This window comes from Cyprinodon tularosa, unplaced genomic scaffold (assembly GCF_016077235.1).
Source record: "Cyprinodon tularosa strain WSP-4 unplaced genomic scaffold, ASM1607723v1 ctg236, whole genome shotgun sequence".
NCBI classification, from domain to species: domain Eukaryota; kingdom Metazoa; phylum Chordata; class Actinopteri; order Cyprinodontiformes; family Cyprinodontidae; genus Cyprinodon; species Cyprinodon tularosa.
This window is the reverse complement of record NW_024038883.1, coordinates 356993-374668: the sequence shown is the minus strand read 5'-3', so window position 1 is coordinate 374668 and position 17676 is coordinate 356993. Positions and strand designations below refer to the sequence as shown.

The 17676-nt window shown below is 43.7% G+C and overlaps 1 protein-coding gene across 2 annotated transcripts in view; it reads left to right on the top strand.

The window, feature by feature from the left end:
* The window catches only part of LOC119784891 (WD repeat-containing protein 7), a 152084-nt gene that overhangs the window by 6497 nt on the left and 127911 nt on the right, over positions 1-17676 (top strand). For both annotated transcript variants that reach the window (XM_038287157.1, XM_038287156.1), the window contains exons 5-14: positions 1148-1322; positions 4289-4365; positions 4445-4564; positions 4641-4786; positions 4863-4965; positions 12313-12460; positions 15265-15380; positions 15454-15586; positions 15718-15938; positions 17109-17304. In XM_038287157.1, coding sequence (XP_038143085.1) covers positions 1148-1322; positions 4289-4365; positions 4445-4564; positions 4641-4786; positions 4863-4965; positions 12313-12460; positions 15265-15380; positions 15454-15586; positions 15718-15938; positions 17109-17304 — 1435 coding nt within the window. The remainder of the gene's footprint in view (positions 1-1147; positions 1323-4288; positions 4366-4444; positions 4565-4640; positions 4787-4862; positions 4966-12312; positions 12461-15264; positions 15381-15453; positions 15587-15717; positions 15939-17108; positions 17305-17676) is intronic.

The window sequence follows — 17676 nt, the reverse complement described above, 5'->3', positions numbered from 1 at the left end:
TTAGACCAGGAACAATCCTATTGTAGCGATCTACAAATGAAACATCAGAGGAGCATGCTTTTATTAAGTGTTAAAATGGTCTGCCGTAGCCCCGGCCAGCCGCCGCTCTGTGCCCTGTTAGATCTGTGGAAGTACCGTCCAGTCCGGCCGCTTGGATGATCCAAACTGGATCCCTCTCTGGAGAATCAGGTGGTGTTGATGTCAAGACGTGCAAACAGCTACAGGCAGCGTCAGAGAGGAAGGAAAATCAGAATCAGGCTGTAAACCATGAAGGGATTAATACGGAAGAGGATTAGGGCCAGTGGGGAAAAAAAGTTAACTGATTTTTAAATTTTATTTCAGTTTAGTTTGGGAAAAAAGTCAGAATTCTGAGATTAAAGTCAGAATTCTGACTTAATTCTGACAGCTAACAAACATGTTAGCATCAAGCCATAGCCATGTCTGTTTTAGAGACTAGCTCTCTTGTTTTAATGACCTCCTGCTCCTCCACTAATGAGGGGACCCCTCAGGCACGTAAAAAGTTGCCTAATTCCCTCATTTTCCACCAATGTGTCACTGGCCACCTCAAACAACTCACATCTTTGTCAGTGAAGCTGAGAGCTCGACATCTCTGCCTTCATGGTGCCCATCTACATTAAGATCCACAATTCTGAGATTAAAGTCAGAATTCTGAGGGAAAAAAAAGTCAGAATTCTGAGATTAAAGTCAGAATTCTGAGATTAAAGTCAGAATTCTGAGATTAAAGTCAGAATTCTGAGATTAAAGTCAGAATTCTGAGATTAAAGTCAGAATTCTGAGATTAAAGTCAGAATTCTGAGGGGAAAAAAAGTCAGAATTCTGAGATTAAAGTCAGAATTCTGAGGGAAAAAAAAGTCTGAATTCTGAGATTAAAGTCAGAATTCTGAGATTAAAGTCAGAATTCTGAGATTAAAGTCAGAATTCTGAGGGGAAAAAAAGTCAGAATTCTGAGATTAAAGTCAGAATTCTGAGATTAAAGTCAGAATTCTGAGGGGAAAAAAAGTCAGAATTCTGAGATTAAAGTCAGAATTCTGGGATTAAAGTCAGAATTCTTTCCTCTTCCGTAGATTAAAACATCTGAGGAATAGAAGGTTTTCATGTTTTTTGTGTCTCTCCCTCTGTGGTTCAGTTCTACCAGTTCACCATCGGCACTCAGAAGGAGGGGCGCCTGCTCTGTAACGGCCACTACCCAGAGATCCTGGTGGTGGACGCCACCAGCCTGGAGGTGCTGTACTCCCTGGTGTCAAAGATCTCCCCCGACTGGATCAGCTCCATGATCAGCATCCGATCCCATCAGACACAAGGTGGGATTTTAGCAGCCTGAACTCCTCAGCATCCAGTTTTCACTGCTTCGCTCTGATCCTGACTCCTTTCCAGGAACCATCAGCTTCACCAACATCACTTCTAAAGAAAACAATCAAACTACTGAAATGATTCCAACTTTTAACATAAAACAATTGATCGGTATGTTTATGTGGAAATATTTTCCTTCCTTGATCCCAGCATTTTTGGGCTCTTTTTTTAGAATAATGCACAGAAAAATAATCTCTAACTCCACCGTCCATGAAGGCCAGATCAAACTGGCTGAATCTGACTCTTTAATCTGCAATCCCTTTAGTTTCCACGAGGCTCTAATGAGGCAGGGAGGGCAGATTGTCTCTGTGCAACACGCATTACAACAATTTAGATTTGGACAGAATATGAAAAGTTATTTAAAATGTTATTAAAAATAATAAGTTCCACTAAGTCTGTTTAGCTGCGATGGAACAGTAGGACCAGGCTAGAGATTCTACATTAAAAAAAAACTAAAATAACAACCCCAAGATACTAGACCTTTTTCACACTTCCGGGTTTTAAAGCGGATGTGGGGTTTGACAACTTCCGGTGGCTATAGCGTTAGCATAAAAGTCTAAGAAAATGGCTCAGTCTCGGCGCAGTTGTTTTTGTTCTGTACCTGGTTGTTCATGTGGGGCAAGAAAACAGCCATATCTGTCCTATCATGCATTCCCAAAGATTATGTTGCAACCGCAACTGAAACATAAAACAAATAGTAACAACTGAACAGGAAAATGTTAGAATAAGCTCTAAGTAGTCCAGAAGTCGTACGTGAAAGTTCTTCAGCCGTCAAACATGAACAGGAACCCGAACCAACGAACAAGAGCCAACCGGCTTTCTGACTGTTTCAAACCTGCAGCTTGTGCGGTTCCTCATTTTTCTTCATGGATCTGAAGCATCTAGCTCTGACAACTACCTGTCCCTCGACAATATTTGACACTACAGGCATGCAGAAGTAAAGCATAGTTTCAACATCAAGCATCATCTAGAATCTCAGAACTAACATAACATTCTAGCATGCTGTTTTTCACAAACTATAGTGGCAAACAAATTTCAGAATGTTAAAATATAACTGAAAAGTTTAAACTATGTCCGTTTCCAATATTCCACATAATTTAGATGCTAAGTTAGGCTTCATTACGATGTTTGTGTAGCTCATATCTTGCAGCTAGCGGTTAGCTCACTAAGCTACGTCTTTTCTTACCTTGATAGCTGTGGATATATTCTTCGTGGAAGAACTTGTATCCTTTCACAGATTTTTGGTGGGGGGATTCGCCGCAGCGATTTCCTCCGCATCCGCGAAAGAAAGTGTTGGCAAACTAAGTAAGGGTGACGAAAAGCACCGGAGGAGAGACATTTTTCAGAGTAAAACAGGAAGTGCTCCAGCCCTTTCAGACGCAGCTTCCGGTTGTCGTGAAAAAGGTCTCTTGAATCCCCCTTTGAGACGAGGAGGTGGAAGAGGGGAGTCCACCTTTCTCCGTTGGAGAACCGTGGTCTGGGATTAGGAGGTGCTGATCCTCATACCGGCTGCCCTCGGTGCACGCCAACGGTCCTGGTTTGATGAGGACAACATCATCTGCAAACAGCAGAGACGATATCCTGAGGTTCCCAAACCAGACGTCCTCCAGTCCCTCGCTGCACCTAGAAATTCTGTCCATAGATGTGATGAACAGATCCAGTGACAAAGGCCAGCCGTGGCTGAGACCACCATGCACTGGGAACAGGTCTGACTTACTGCTGGTGATGCGAACCAAGCTCCTGCTGCGGCCCTACAGAGAGAGGACAGCCCTTAACGGAGGGCTCTGGACCCCATACCCCCAGAGCACCCTCTAGAGGACGCCATGAGGCACACGGTAGAGTCATTGCTCCTTCATGTCGAAAGGAGCCAGCTGAGGAGGCTCAGGAATCTGTTCCTCCTGGTCGCCTCCCTCAGGAGGTTTTCCAGGCATGTCCCATTGGGAGGAGGCCTGGTGGACACGCTGGAGGGACGATGTCTCTGAGCTGGCCTGGTGACGCCTCGGGGGGGGGGGGGGGGCAGCTAAAGGTGGAGGAGGTGGGTGTGGATGAGGAAGTCTGAGCATCTCCGCCTAGACTGCTGCCTCTGCAACCCGACCCCGGATAAAGAGGAAGAAAATGGATGGATATTAGAAAAAAGTGTTAACATTAGGCTGTTTACATCAGAGGAAAGCCCCGCCCTCTGAGGTGAAGAGGATGTGAAAAAATTACATCTAAATAAAATCAATAAAAAACAAAAAAACTTCTGAGAAAACAAAGAGTTTCTTCTCTGGCGTTTTTCAAAGTTTCATTCATGAAGATTTTTCTTCAATTTCAACAATAATTAGACAAAATAGCCTCCATACAAAGTAAGAAAATATGTTTTATTTTTTAGGGTCCAATAACTGGACCATAGATTAGGAAAATGGAGCCGCTTTACGCAGACAGACCTCCAGCCTCCAGCCTGGTCCTAACGATGGCCGCCTGGAGCGATCAGTGGACCTAATGACACCTGCTACAAACCAGCTTCCAGAAAGTTCTCTCGTTTTACAGAGAAACATGTTGTTTTTCCTTTTTTCAGAAACACTAATACATATATTAAACAGTTAGACACCCCCCCCCCCCCAGCTACAGAGCAACTAGTTCAACAGGAGTAAGTAATCCCATTAATTCTACAGTTGGTGAATGTTCCATTTCTTCCAGTATTTATTGTATCTCAGGTCTCAGGAAAAGTCCGGCTCTCCATCGCGTGATTTCCTTCCATTATTTCAAACATCTAGAATCAGGTTTTTAAAGCTCTTTGTGGTGGAAGTTGTGTTCCCGTCACCAAGAGCTGAAGGTCAGTCGCCTGCGTCCTGTGGGATGGAAGGTGACGCTAACAGGCGGCCATGTTTGCTGCTGAAGCTGAAGTCAGACGGTTGGTTTTCCTGTGTCTCCTCAGAGGACACGGTGGTGGCGGTATCAGTGACGGGGATCCTGAAGGTGTGGATGATAACTGCAGAGGTCAGCAAGATGCAGGTTTGTGGCGTTTATCTTCTCCACGCTGAATGACCCCCCCCCCTTCCACTTCCTGTCTGATGAACTCTGCTGCGTTCAGGATCTGGATCCCGTCTTTGAAGAAGAGTCCAAACCCATCTACTGCCAGGGCTGCCAGAGCATCTCCTTCTGCAGTTTCACCCAGAGCAGCCTGCTGGTGGTCTGCTCCAAGTACTGGAGGGTAGGATCCTGCAGTCTGACCCCCCCCCCCCGCCCGTAGGCCGGATAAAGAGCTCTTCCTCCGTTCTCTGTGGTAGGTGTTCGACGCCGGAGACTACTCCCTTCTCTGCTCCGTGCCCAGTGACAGCGACCAGTCGTGGAGCGGAGGAGAGTTCATCGCGGCCGATAAAGTCATCGTGTGGACCGAAGACGGCCGCAGCTACGTCTACAAGCTGCCCGCCAGGTAAGCGCGTCCGCAGCCTCTCGCAGACGAGCTCGGTTCTAGCGGCGCTGTGGATAACGCTCAGTCTCACCCTCAGCTGTCAGTCTGCCAGCGAACATTTCCGCAGCGACATCGGGAAAACCAAAGAAGGCTCCGTCCCGCCGCTGATCTACACCGTCGCCGAGTGCTCCGACAAACAGGTCAGTGTGGTTTCCAAATGGGAACGGAGCCGCCAACTGGTTCCTGCATCCAGACTGGATGTGAACAGAAAGTCTGAACTTTGATCAGGGTGAAAACGCCAGCGCTACCAGCTGGGAAAACGCCAGCTTTAGGTACAGGGAGATTCATACGCATCATCTCATCCACTGGTTCTCAAAGGGGGGGGCGTGGTCCCATTTGGGGTCATGGAACAGCAGCTCTTTGGATCCTATATAGAAATTAAAGTCATAACTCTGAAGCATATTTATGTGTTTAAAGGTATAAAAACATCAAGAAACTAAATAGGTTGTAGCCATTTATGCTAAATGTAGTTTTCTTCTTTAGTTATGTAAAATATATTTAAGTTAATTTAGAACCAAAATTAGTTATTTAAAAAAATATTTGGATTTGTTTAGATAATGTTGTTAATTGTTAGACCCTCCCATTAATTGGATTAATTAAGAACACGGCGGGTGCTGATGGACGGTTTGCTAAATGTCGGGAGGTTTTGTAAAATGATTTTTTTACCACTTTTTTAGAGCTTCAAACATTAAATTAACAGTTATTTCTGGTTTTTACTAAGTTGCAAGACATTTTTAGTGATTATTTCTTCTTTGCTTTTAATATAAATAAGCCCAGTTGGGGGTGCGTACAAAGCCAAAAACCAGCTGTTACCAACCGAGGCCTTTGTCAGACATGTTGGTATTTTTTTGGAGCAGAAGGCAACAGAATAGGTTGGATGTTGATGTGCTTCTTAATCGATTTAACAGATTTTTTTAGAAATATTTGTATTTCCAGAATTTCCACGGGTTATTAAAAATCATAAAATTTTTATTTTTTTAATTAAAATTCATTAAATGCGATTATTCTGGAGTTTAAAATGCTTTATTAAAAAAAAAAACAATTTCCTCAGATATATTATATCAGACATAAATGCTTCCGGTTGATCGTAAAGCAATATGAAGAAGCTTGAGGCTGAGAAAAAACTACAAAGGTGGAAAACGAGGAATTCGGGACATGGCTGCCGTCTGTCAATGGTAAGGAAGACAAAGGATGTTGTCGGTGTTATTTTATATATATTTATATGGAAAAAAAGTTGCTAAAACTAGCAATAAAGTCTCTGAGGATGGAACAGTGATGATGAGAGTAATGGAGGCAAACATCAGCTTCCTGAAGGTGTGGCCCCGGGGCCCTTCTTCAATACCAGGGTTCCATACCCACCCTTATTCCTCTCTGCTGCCTCTAAGAGTCAAGCAGGCCCACAGCATCACTCATCCTGGAACTAGGGCAGTTGCTTAGGGCCCCAAGTTCCTGGGGGCCCCATAAAACTCTGTTTCCAAGTACGGTTAATACAACTATTACTTATTTGTGCTCATTAATTATGTTTTTGATAAAAATCCTTTGGCTAAAATGCCATCTGTTTGATTTCTAAAAAGCTCCTAGCGCCAAATCTGGAGACTTTTTTCTGCTACTGGAGACTTTGGAGACAACATAGGGCCCCACATTTCCTAAATCCGCCCCTGGCCTTTAGAACCAGAACCCTGATCGGGTCCCGATCGGCCGTAGATCCGCTTTAATCCGCCCTCGTTAAACTGCAGGTTCAGGTCTTATTTAGATTCTCTGTTGTTTCTGTCATCGTTTGCTTTCTGTGTTTTTATGTTCTTCTTGTTTTTTTTAGTTTTGTCTGTTTTTGTTTTTTATTTCCCATCCGCTAACTGCCCCCCCCCCCCCCCCCCCCCCCCCCCACACATAAACCTGGCCCTCCTCAGTCCTCTCAGAAGGATGGAGGGGAGCAGGAGCCGGAGGTGATCTGCCTCCTCCCCAGCGGCTTCGACCCGGAGCTCTACACCCCGCAGCTGCTATACCGACACCGGCCTCTAGAGGCTCCCGTAAGCCTGAACACTTTGAGCGTCAGCAGCAGGCAACAGGAAGAATATGGAGAGATATTTGTGCCATCGGTTTGAGCGCGCAGGAACCAATCCGAGCGCGCAGTGAGACAACACGCGCGCGCGCAAAACCGGTCTGGCGCGCGCTCAACTCTGAAAAACCCTCTCAACACACTGTTCTCGCGCTCAGTTTCATCTCTGCGCGTGCTCGAATCCGTCTCTGCTCGCGCTCGCTCGACCTGCTCTCTCTCCGCGCTCGACTCTCTGCGCTCGCAACTTCAGCAATGTATGTAAATGAACCATACCATCAGCCAATCACACTCAGCTTCTTTTCATCCAATGAAAGCATTCCTTCCTTCTTCTTCTTCTTTTCTATCATGGCGGATCGCAAGCAACTTTAAGGTGCATACCGCCACCTACTGTTCATGAGTGTGTAGCAACATTGTTTTACATCTATTAAATTCTATTTTTTTATTTTGCATTCTGAAGATAACTAAATAATGCTTTCCTTAATCTATAAACATCCTTTATATTTCCTTTATTTCCCAATAATCCTTTAAGACTCCACTCTTGGCCTGTCATTTCAACTACTCTTCTCAATTTTTCCCTTTCAGGTTCATATGTTTTACAGTTCATTAATATGTAAGCATTCGTTCCAAATACTACATCCTGTTAGATGAAAAAAAAAAAAATAATAATAAATAAAAACACAATCAGGAAAATCAAACTACTCTTACAGTTATTTTGTCAACATTCCTAAGATAGTACTATAAAATATCTTGAAATATCTCAAATAAACTTCAGTAAAACAGTTATTAGATCATTGCCTCATCCATCTCTTTTACCTGCTATTGACATGGATTTAAATTTGATGTTTTAAAAGAAAAATAAGGAGGATATTTCAGGTTCCAGTATGGTTCAACAATATATAGATAAAAAATATTATGGATATGTTAAATTTTTTATGGATGCTTCAAAATATTCCAATATTAGGAATGGTGTTTTGTTTTAGTTTCAGAATTTATTTTTAAATCGGGTAAAAGAATCAGTGATGGAATTCAGCCTACAAAGGAGAAATGTTTTGGATCATATTGGCCTTACAATGGATTGAAGAAATCGTTCCATTAAGAAGTTTAGTTTGCTCTGATTTTAGATCAGCGACCGTTATATTAATTTAAACGCAATTATTCAGACAGCAGACCTGATCTGAAATTTAACAATTATTATTTAGAAGACCTTTTACAGATGGACTCTAAATAAGAGGGTTATTCTTTATTATATATATTAAAAAGAATAATTTGATAAACAGGATTTTTCAGTTGGTGGCGGTAATTGTTGTTTGCCAACCTCCATAAAAAACAACAAAAAGAAGAAACGCCCGCCACAAAAGCTAAGAGTAAGGCCAATATGATCCAAAACATTATCTATATACTGTTGAACCATACTTGAACCTGAAATATCCTCCTTATTTTTCTTTTAAAACAGCAAATTTAAATCCATGTCAATAGCAGGTAAAAGAGATGGATGAGGCAATGATCTAATAACTGTTTTACTGAAGTTTATTTGAGATAATTCAAGATATTTTATAGTACTATCTTAGGAATGTTGACAAAATAACTGTAAGAGTAGTTTGATTTTCCTGATTGTGTTTTTATTTATTTATTTATTTTTTTTTCATCTAACCGGATGTAGTATTTGGAACGAATGCTTACATATTAATGAACTGTAAAACATATGAACCTGAAAGGGAAAAATTGAGAAGAGTAGTTGAAATGACAGGCCAAGAATGGAGTCTTAAAGGATTATTGGGAAATAAAGGAAATATAAAGGATGTTTATAGATTAAGGAAAGCATTATTTAGTTATCTTCAGAATGCAAAATTAAAAAATAGAATTTAATAGATGTAAAACAATGTTGCTACACACTCATGAACAGTAGGTGGCGGTATGCACCTTAAAGTTGCTTGCGAACCGCCATGATAGAAAAGAAGAAGAAGGAAGGAATGCTTTCATTGGATGAAAAGAAGCTGGGTGTGATTGGCTGATGGTATGGTTCATTTACATACATTGCTGAAGTTGCGAGCGCAGAGAGTCGAGCGAGCGGAGAAACAGCCGAGCGCACAGCTGGTGTTTATGGCAAGCGCGTTTTTTGCGGGTTAACTTCAATTTTAACGCGACAATTCAATGCGAAATATGACCTTCTTGGCTTGCCATGTGTTGAGAGGGTTTTTCAGAGTTGAGCGCGCGCCAGACCGGTTTTGCGCGCGCGCGTGTTGTCTCACTGCGCGCTCGGATTGGTTCCTGCGCGCTCAAACCGATGGCACAAATATCTCTCCATAGAAGAAGACTCTGATTGGCTGAGCTGCAGAAAACTGATAGATAGATTAAAAAGTCAAATTCTTCTGTCAGAGGGAGATCATTGCCGCCATCTTTATCTTCCAAGAGAAGAACTTGAAGCTGATGGATGGGTGGAGCAGCCCCATGAGAAAAAGCTCTGAAACCTCACAGACTTTGAATAAAGTCCTGAATCCCAGGAAAAAAATATTTTCCTTGATTTTTCTGGTGATTTCATCCCAGTTTGTTTCCTTCTGTTGCTCCGCCTTCTTTTATTTCTGACCAAAGCTTCTGCTTGGATTCAGGCTCCAGAAGGCCCCGGGTCTGACCTCCATCCTTCTGAGACGAGGAGATTTCAAGCTTTGGCAGAACTGTGAGGAAATATTATAGGACAAGAGTTCCTGGTTCTGATTGGTGCCACTCAGGACTCCGGATGGTTCATTATTGCTGCCTTCAGGAGTTAATTTTTATAGAATCATACTGTCTTTCCTTGTGTAGTGGGGAAAAAAAAGTATTCAACTATTTACTCCAGTTAAATAAACAGAGATCGATGGATTTCACTCAGTCGGCTCTTTATCTTTGCAAATAGAGATCAGTTCATAGTTCGGTCCTTACTGCACAGTAATCAGCCCTGTTCTGCCTGAGCAGCGTTCGTTCCTCCTTAGTTACAATAATGGAAAGAAGTCAGAGTCAAAACTAATTACAGACACTTTGGTTAAACTGCAACATGTTATGAATAAACCTTGAGAAAGAATGTCTGGTCTACAGACACCCTCATGCAGGGGAATGTTGTGGCCTTACAGGGGAAACAGGCTGAGTGAAAACCTTTATAGTGAGTAGATAGCATAAATTAATATATGAAATAAGAGAAATCTAAATGTTCTGACCACACTCTGCTTGTCCTAACCTCCTAAAGTCTCCCAGCTGCAGTTTTCTGCTCCTCTGAAGCAGTTTGGTGGAGCTGCAGCTCCTCTGCAGAGGTTAGCGTCACTGCCTGCAGCTTTAGCGGCCTGATTGTTGGATGGAGCTGGTTTCAGCTTCTCTGGTGGATTTAAGCCGACATGAAACGAGCTGCTGACTCTGCAGATGAGTTTCTAAGCTGCTGAATCTGCTCCTTCCTGCTGCTGGAGCTTCTAGTTTCAGGTCTCATTTGATTGTGTTTCTCTGATAACGGCTTTTACAACTGCTGAAGCTAAAGCGGCTGAAGCAGAGGGAAGATGGATCTATCACTGAGGCGATCCTCCCTGTAGCAGTCGTCCTGGGAACCATCATCCAGAGCTGGATCAGAATTAGTTTTTTTTAATTGGATGAGCTTCTTTGAAGTTGCCTGCTGCTGATAATCAAGCCCGTTTCCTCCTTTTCCTTCCTGCGGTGTTTGAGCAGAGCTTTCTCCTCACTGGTGACTAAATGTTTTGTTGGTTTGGACAGATTTTCAGTCCATGAACTTCACCTCAGTCTTTCAGGTGGCGTGACTTTTTCTGATGGTGTCTCTAACAGCTTCCTCATCCACACACTCCGTTTCCTGCCCCTCCTCCTTCATCGCACACTTAAAACATTGTTAGATCGGACGGAAATGATCTCTGAAAGAACCCAGTTCGGGTTCTTGCCACAGATCCTCTGTTATTTTACCTCTGGACTTTGACTAGGCCGCTCCCTCCCTAACCTTAACCCTCCCTGCTGTCTCCTGCTGGAAGGTGAAGCTCCAGCCTAGTCTCAGGTCCTCTAACAGGTTTACTGTATCTGCTGAGGGAACGCATCCATCCCTACGCTATGATGCTGCCACCACCGTGCTTCAAGGCAACAAGGGTGTTTTTCTACAGCAGGTTCCACTTGACTCAGATCGTAGAGCAAAAGTGGGGCCATAAAGTTTGGACAAAAACCTTTTTTTTTTTAAACTTAATAAACTAAAAAATATTTTTGAAACAGAAAAATGTTTAAAAGTGATTTTGAGATTCACCAATTTGTGGAAGAATATTGATTTTCTGCTCTTTATAATTCAGTTATAAATCATCAAAATCTCAAAGATCAGAACTTTTTGTTTTGCGGCCGTGAATTCAACGCTGCTTTTTAATTAAAAAAAAAACTCGTCAGAAGCTCCCTTCAACCTCATTGGTTGGACCGTTTCTTTAGCTAGCAGTGCTAGCAGGTACGCCCTAATTTTCCACAGGAAATTTCACACAAATGTTCAAACTTTCCCAAGCTGATGCAGAGCGCTATGATCACTCCTCTGAAACAGTTTATTAACGCCTAAATTAACTTCAATTGTAGAAACCTGCCGGCAGAATATGTTGGCTTTTATTATCCTGCTGCCTGCAGTTTGTAGCACAGACCTGAAAAACGCTAACATCTACTTCCAGCCGCCACCAACAGGAGGGGAAAACCCCCAAGAGGCGAGCGGACAGCGGCACCAGAGCGCGGGACGTTTAGCTGCTCTCCATGCTGGAAACGCTGCAGGATACTCTGGTTTCCACGCTCAAATCGTGCCCCTTCATCGTGCCTTCTTTTAGGTAAACCAGTGATCCTGAAGCTGGAAGCACATTAGGTGTGAACGCAGCAGCAACCTGTCCTCCTGCAGGATTCTGGTTGTGGGATTGATCCCTTTTCCTCAGCAGACGCCCAATTTGGCTCCATGTTACAGCTTTTTATTTTTAATCGGGAACATCATCATTTCATGACGGCGGGGGATGCAGGCATGAGATGCGCGTCACGTTCAGATTTTTTATTTCACCTTTTTATTTCCGCGTCTTTCCGGTCTTAAAGTTTGTCGATGCAACGTAAGGAAAACGGTAAAAGTTGCATCGGTGGTGCTGGTTTGACACACTGAGGCATCCCATGGTTCTGGTTCTGCTGCCTCAGAACCAGCGACGCCGTCACTATTTGGACCTGGAACCCTGCTGATCTGGTCCCACAGCTTGTGGGAAACCCAGAACCGGACTTTGACTAGGCCCTGGGTAGAACCCGGCCTGCGGTGCAGGATTTGCTTTTCCTCCTGTTTGCTGTGTGACGCTGCAGTTTCACTTGACTTTTCTCCCTCCTTCCTGCACACTGAAGTACAGCGTCCTCATCGCTCCCCCCGCTGTCTGTCTGAGGTTGATCTCATTTCTTCTCCCCACCCTGTGTTCCCTCTCAGCTCCTGATCTGTCCTCCTGTGACTCTGTTCTTCTTCGGCCGGAGGGAACCTTTCCACAAGCTGCTGATCCAGGGAGACTCAGCGGGCCGCCTGTCGCTGTGGAGCATCCCAGACTCCTCCCCTCCTCAAACCACCGCCACTTCAGCAGGTGATGAAAGTTTGATGTTTCTTCTCATCATCCCAAACAAACTTGATCACTTCCCTGGTTTCTGCTCGAACTTCTTCATTTTCTCACCTGAAGTGAAGATTTTTTTCCTCAGTTTGATGCTGATTTCTAGGATGATTGATGGACTGATTTTGTCTGGTTCTTTGCTTAAAGTCGTAGGGAAATCATATTTAAATGTCAAATCATTCTGGCTTAAACATGTATATAAATGTTCTCTTCATCAGACCATATTGTCCCAAAATTGAGAAAATTTCTATCTTTAAAAAATCCTGTCTTAAAATCAGTTTTTTTTCGTTATCTTCTGCAGGCCAGTTAGTTCTACGTCAGCCTGAACACCTAAATTCAGCCAATCATATATCAACGGTCATCTGTCAATCAAATGTTTTCGGTCATAGCATCTTGATTCATGTGTCGCAGCTAATATACGCAACGGTTGAAATCAGAATCCTTTCCTTTCCCATTGAGTTGCGTCCCAGTGTTCACGGGGATGGACGTCTGTGTCTTCGGCAGGCGTAGAGCTAACAGAACTGGCAGCGTTGCGAGGCAAGGGCTCAAACATGTACGGCTGGAAGCCTTCTACACCAAACCAAGCTTCTGCCGCCCTGGCGTCCTCTTCCACAACATCTTCGTCCCCGCTTTCCTCCTCTAAATAAAAAATGGATGACGGAGGAGACTCATCCACGACCTCCGACACTAAACTCTCCTCCTCTTGCATGTTTCCGCTGTCCATAGCGTTCCTTGACAACGTCGTTTCTAAGGCTACGTTCATACTGCAGCCTGAAGTGACCCAATTCCGATTTTTTTGCCCATATGTGACCTGTATCAGATCTTTTTATGACAGTCTGAATGACAAAGATCGGATTTTTTCAAATGCGACCCAGGCCACTTGGATATGTGGTCCTGAATCCGATACGTATCTGATCTTTTCAAATGCGACCTGTGTCTGTACGGCCAGGTCGCATTCATCCGACCTACACGTCATTGATACTTGACAAATGTTACTAAACGTTACTAATCTGCGTCCTACTAAGCGGAGGCGGGAAAAACTAACAACCATGGCGGAAGATAACACAGAGAGCAGTCAATGGAGAGAAAGTGAGGTTGCTGACTTAATTCATATTTGGAAAGATAGCTCGATTCAGACCAAACTTGAAGGGTCTTACCGGAACCTGGCTCTCTTTCTTTTTGATCTTCTTAAAAAGATTTCGTTCGTAATGTGCCTGCTCCTGTTGGAGAAGAACTTAAAGAACGCAATATACGCTGCGGTATTACGAGTCATGTTTACTTCCGCAAACACTGAGGACGCTTGCTACATGTGACGTCATCGCGTCCTCGAGTGCGCATGCGGGACACTTCGGTTGAACGCTTTCAGTTCACACAGTAGATCACATACAAGTCGCATATACTTGGAAGTGTGAACGGACACGCAAAAAAATCCGATTTCACGAAAAAAATCGGAATTTAGCATTAAGGCCTGCAGTGTGAACGTAGCCTAAGTCACCAATTTAGTGCTACTTGGTCCCAATGAAATTTCCCATTGGGAACCTGCTAGCACTAAGATGCTAACTGGTTAGCAAGATGCTTCCAACAAACCGGCCAGAACCAAACTTGCTTGTGAACTTTCTACCACAACAATCCCGCCCCCTTGATAAACGACCAATCACATTCGCTTTATTCACTCGTGTAAAGTCGGGCACCACTCTGGAGAATTTGGAAATGCAACGGTTGGAACGGCCGCTTCTCTATGACTTTAATTGGTTCAGATCTGTGGGGTTCCTCAAGGCTCCATTCTTAGACCCCTTTTATTCTTCACCTTACCTCAGATTCTGCATCGCTGTAAGATCTCTGCTAACTGGGATGAAAAACAACCTGGTCATCCCGCGTCTCCATGTGACGCCACTCCTCATGCCCCTGTCACACCTTTACGATTTAGACCAGCTTATGCCTGACATACAAAAAATCTGGCTAAAAAGCTAGCATATTTCGGATAAGTAATGGATGCGTTTTGTGTTATGAGCACGCTGAAGTATGGTGGAACATGTGGACATACGGCGAGTACGTGGAGGAATTTTGAGCGTGCTCCAAACTGCTGCATCCACAGTCCTGAACAGATCCTTTTAAAACCATGTTTGTGTTTTTCACATCCAGTACAGTTTGTGTTTAAATGCAGTCAGCTCTGAACCATGCAGGTCATTTTGGGCCTTGGTCCTTTTCCCAGGAACAGAACTGAACCAGAAGCCACTCGGCTCTGGAACGAACTTCCAGAACTTTCCACAAACTGTTGGTTCTAAAGTTTAGCCTAAAAAGCACAACGTTTGCAGCTCAGATTTATCTGACATTTCAATGCATGTGAATTCATACAAATGAAAAAAATAGATTTTAATTTAGTGTAGAAAAATAAATCAATAGAAAAGAATGAAATGGATGATAATAAATCAGCTTCTTTGTTTTTAAATCTCAGTTTTTGTCTTGATTTGATGTCTTTGTGTTTAAATAACCTTTCAGATTAGGGATTCATGTCAGGTAAACGATTGTAAAATCTCTGAACCTTTTAGTTGAGCGACATCTGGTGGACAAATGACGGTACTACAGATGGTAAACACTACTAGAACCGATAGCAGTGTGTGTTAGATTGTTGCTTCATCATCAGGCTCATTCAAATGTTTTCCAAATGATTTTTTTTAGGATAGAAAAACTTTGGCTGTTTTGCTTTAATGTTCGACCTTCTGCCTGTTAGTAGATGCATGTAACCAACATCTGCTGTGGTCGGGTCCCTGTGTGCGCAGAGCTGCAGGTGTCGTCTACCATCAGCCTGCAGGAGGCGTTTGATAAGCTGACCCCCGTCTCCTCCGGGATCATCGACCAGCTGAGCGTGCTTCCAAACAAAGAACAACCCATCAAGGTTCCTCCTCACTCTAAGAGCAGATCTACGTTTTATCTCGGTGTTTTGTTGCTGAGCTGCTGTCTGTCCTCAGGTTACGGCCAGCGTTTACATCCCGTCTCAGGGCCGGCTGGTGTGCGGCAGAGAGGACGGCAGCATCGTCCTCGTTCCCGCCACGCAGACGGCCATCGTGCAGCTCCTGCAGGGGGAGCACATGCTCCGGAGAGGTGAGGAGGGGGAGGGATCCCTAGAGTAATGCTAATGTCATTGTTTTTATTTTAGAAAATGATCATATTCTAGGTTTCTCTCTTTCTCCTCAGCTCTAATCTCATCTCCCCTCCACTTGTCTGTCCTGCAGGCTGGCCCCCCCACCGGACCCTGCGGGGCCACCGCAACAAGGTGACCTGCGTCCTGTATCCGTACCAGGTGTCCCCCCGTTACGACCAGCGCTCCCTGGTGTCGGGGGGAGTGGACTTCTCTGTGATCGTTTGGGACATTTTCACCGGAGAGATGAAACACATCTTCTGCGTTCATGGAGGGGAGATCACCCAGCTGATCGTTCCCCCAGAAAACTGCAGTGTAAGACAGAGACGTCTTTTACTTCCTGATGCGTCCTCTGTCTGCAGCGTTAGCGCTCTGACAGAGGAACAAAACCTACTGGGGCAAGAAAAATAACTTTTTCCAGCAGTAAACATTTGCTGCTGTGTTTTTTTTTTTTTTTTATATTAACATTTTTATTGAGAGAGCACATTACAATACAACTACATACATATACTCTTTATATTCGTATTTTTACATGCTTTCTCTGTTTTCTAATTTTAACTCGAGAAAAAAGAAAACCGAACACACACGCACACAAAAAAACAAAAACTGGGAGTGGCGGGGCAGCCTGAATATCAACTAAAAAGCACAAATCAAGTTAGACCATAAATCTGAATAACAGCAAGGTTTATAAAGAAAACTCAGGTATAACAGGTTTGACATATTCTGTCCACTTGGACCATATCTTGTAGAAAGTGTCTCTCTGCACATTGATGGAAAAAGACAGTCTCTCCAGTGCATACATCTCTTTCACTACACTTATCCAGTCATCAATTGTTGGAGGTTCCCGTTTAAGCCATTTTCTTGTGAGGGCCTTTTTGCTCCCGGCCAGTAAAATGAACAGAAGTTTCTAATCATTGTGGTTCAGTTTGTCTACCGGGATGTTACATAAAAATATGCATTCAAAAGTTAAAGGAAATTTAGCTGAGAATACGTTCTGTAAATGTTCATGGATTTTAGACCAATATTGCTGAATCACTTGGCAGTCCCAGAAAACATGGAAATGATTGGCACCATCCCTTCCACACCTCCAGCAGGTATCACCCCTCCCCCGATATCGTTTCTGCTTTGGGGTTATAAAAAATCTTATAATATTCTTCCAGCAGAATTCACGCCAAACCTTCGATCTTGTTATTGTCCATGGTATCTTACAGATCTGGTCCCAATCTTCTTCTGAAATCGACAGGCTGGCTTCCTTTTCCCATTTCACTTTAACATAATCAGTGCTGTCCTTTTTACACCGCAGGATGGCGTCGTATAACCTGGAGATAATTTTGCTGCTGTGTTTTATTGCGGTTCTTATAAATAGATTTTTAATGGTTTTATTTTTGCCAATAACTGGTTTAAGAGCTAATGGTGAAGGAACCTGAAGCCCTTCTGCTGTCCTCAGCTCCTCATGCAGCTCCTCCTGCTGTCTCCTCCCTGCAGACCCGTGTGCAGCACTGCGTTTGCTCTGTGGCCAGCGACCACTCTGTGGGACTGCTCAGCCTACGGGAGAGGAAGTGCATCATGCTGGCGTCCCGACACCTGTTCCCCATCCAGGTCATCAAGTGGCGCCCTGCTGACGACTACCTGGTGGTGGGATGCTCTGACGGCTCCGTCTACGTCTGGCAGATGGACACAGGTGAGCTCAGTCCGGTTCTGATCTGCCCCGGAAGATGAATTAAATTCTAATGGCAGCCGTTTGATCAGACAGGTTTTTGGCTTCATATGTTCAGTAAAAGTTATGGCAGCAGCTGCTTTCTATAAAGGAGCTGTTTCTCACAATTCAGACTTTCTCCTGTTAGAAACGCGACTTTGGAAAAACGGCTGGAAAAACCTCAAATCAAGAGGCGCTTTGCTCCTGCTGCATTTGCATAATTCCTTGATAAATGCTAACGTTAGCATTCTTGCTATCACCATGCTAACGTTAGCCATCCTTGCTATCACAATGTTACAGGTCCGATTGGGTTTTTTTCCTGTTAATACAACTTTAACTCTACACAACACAGACTTA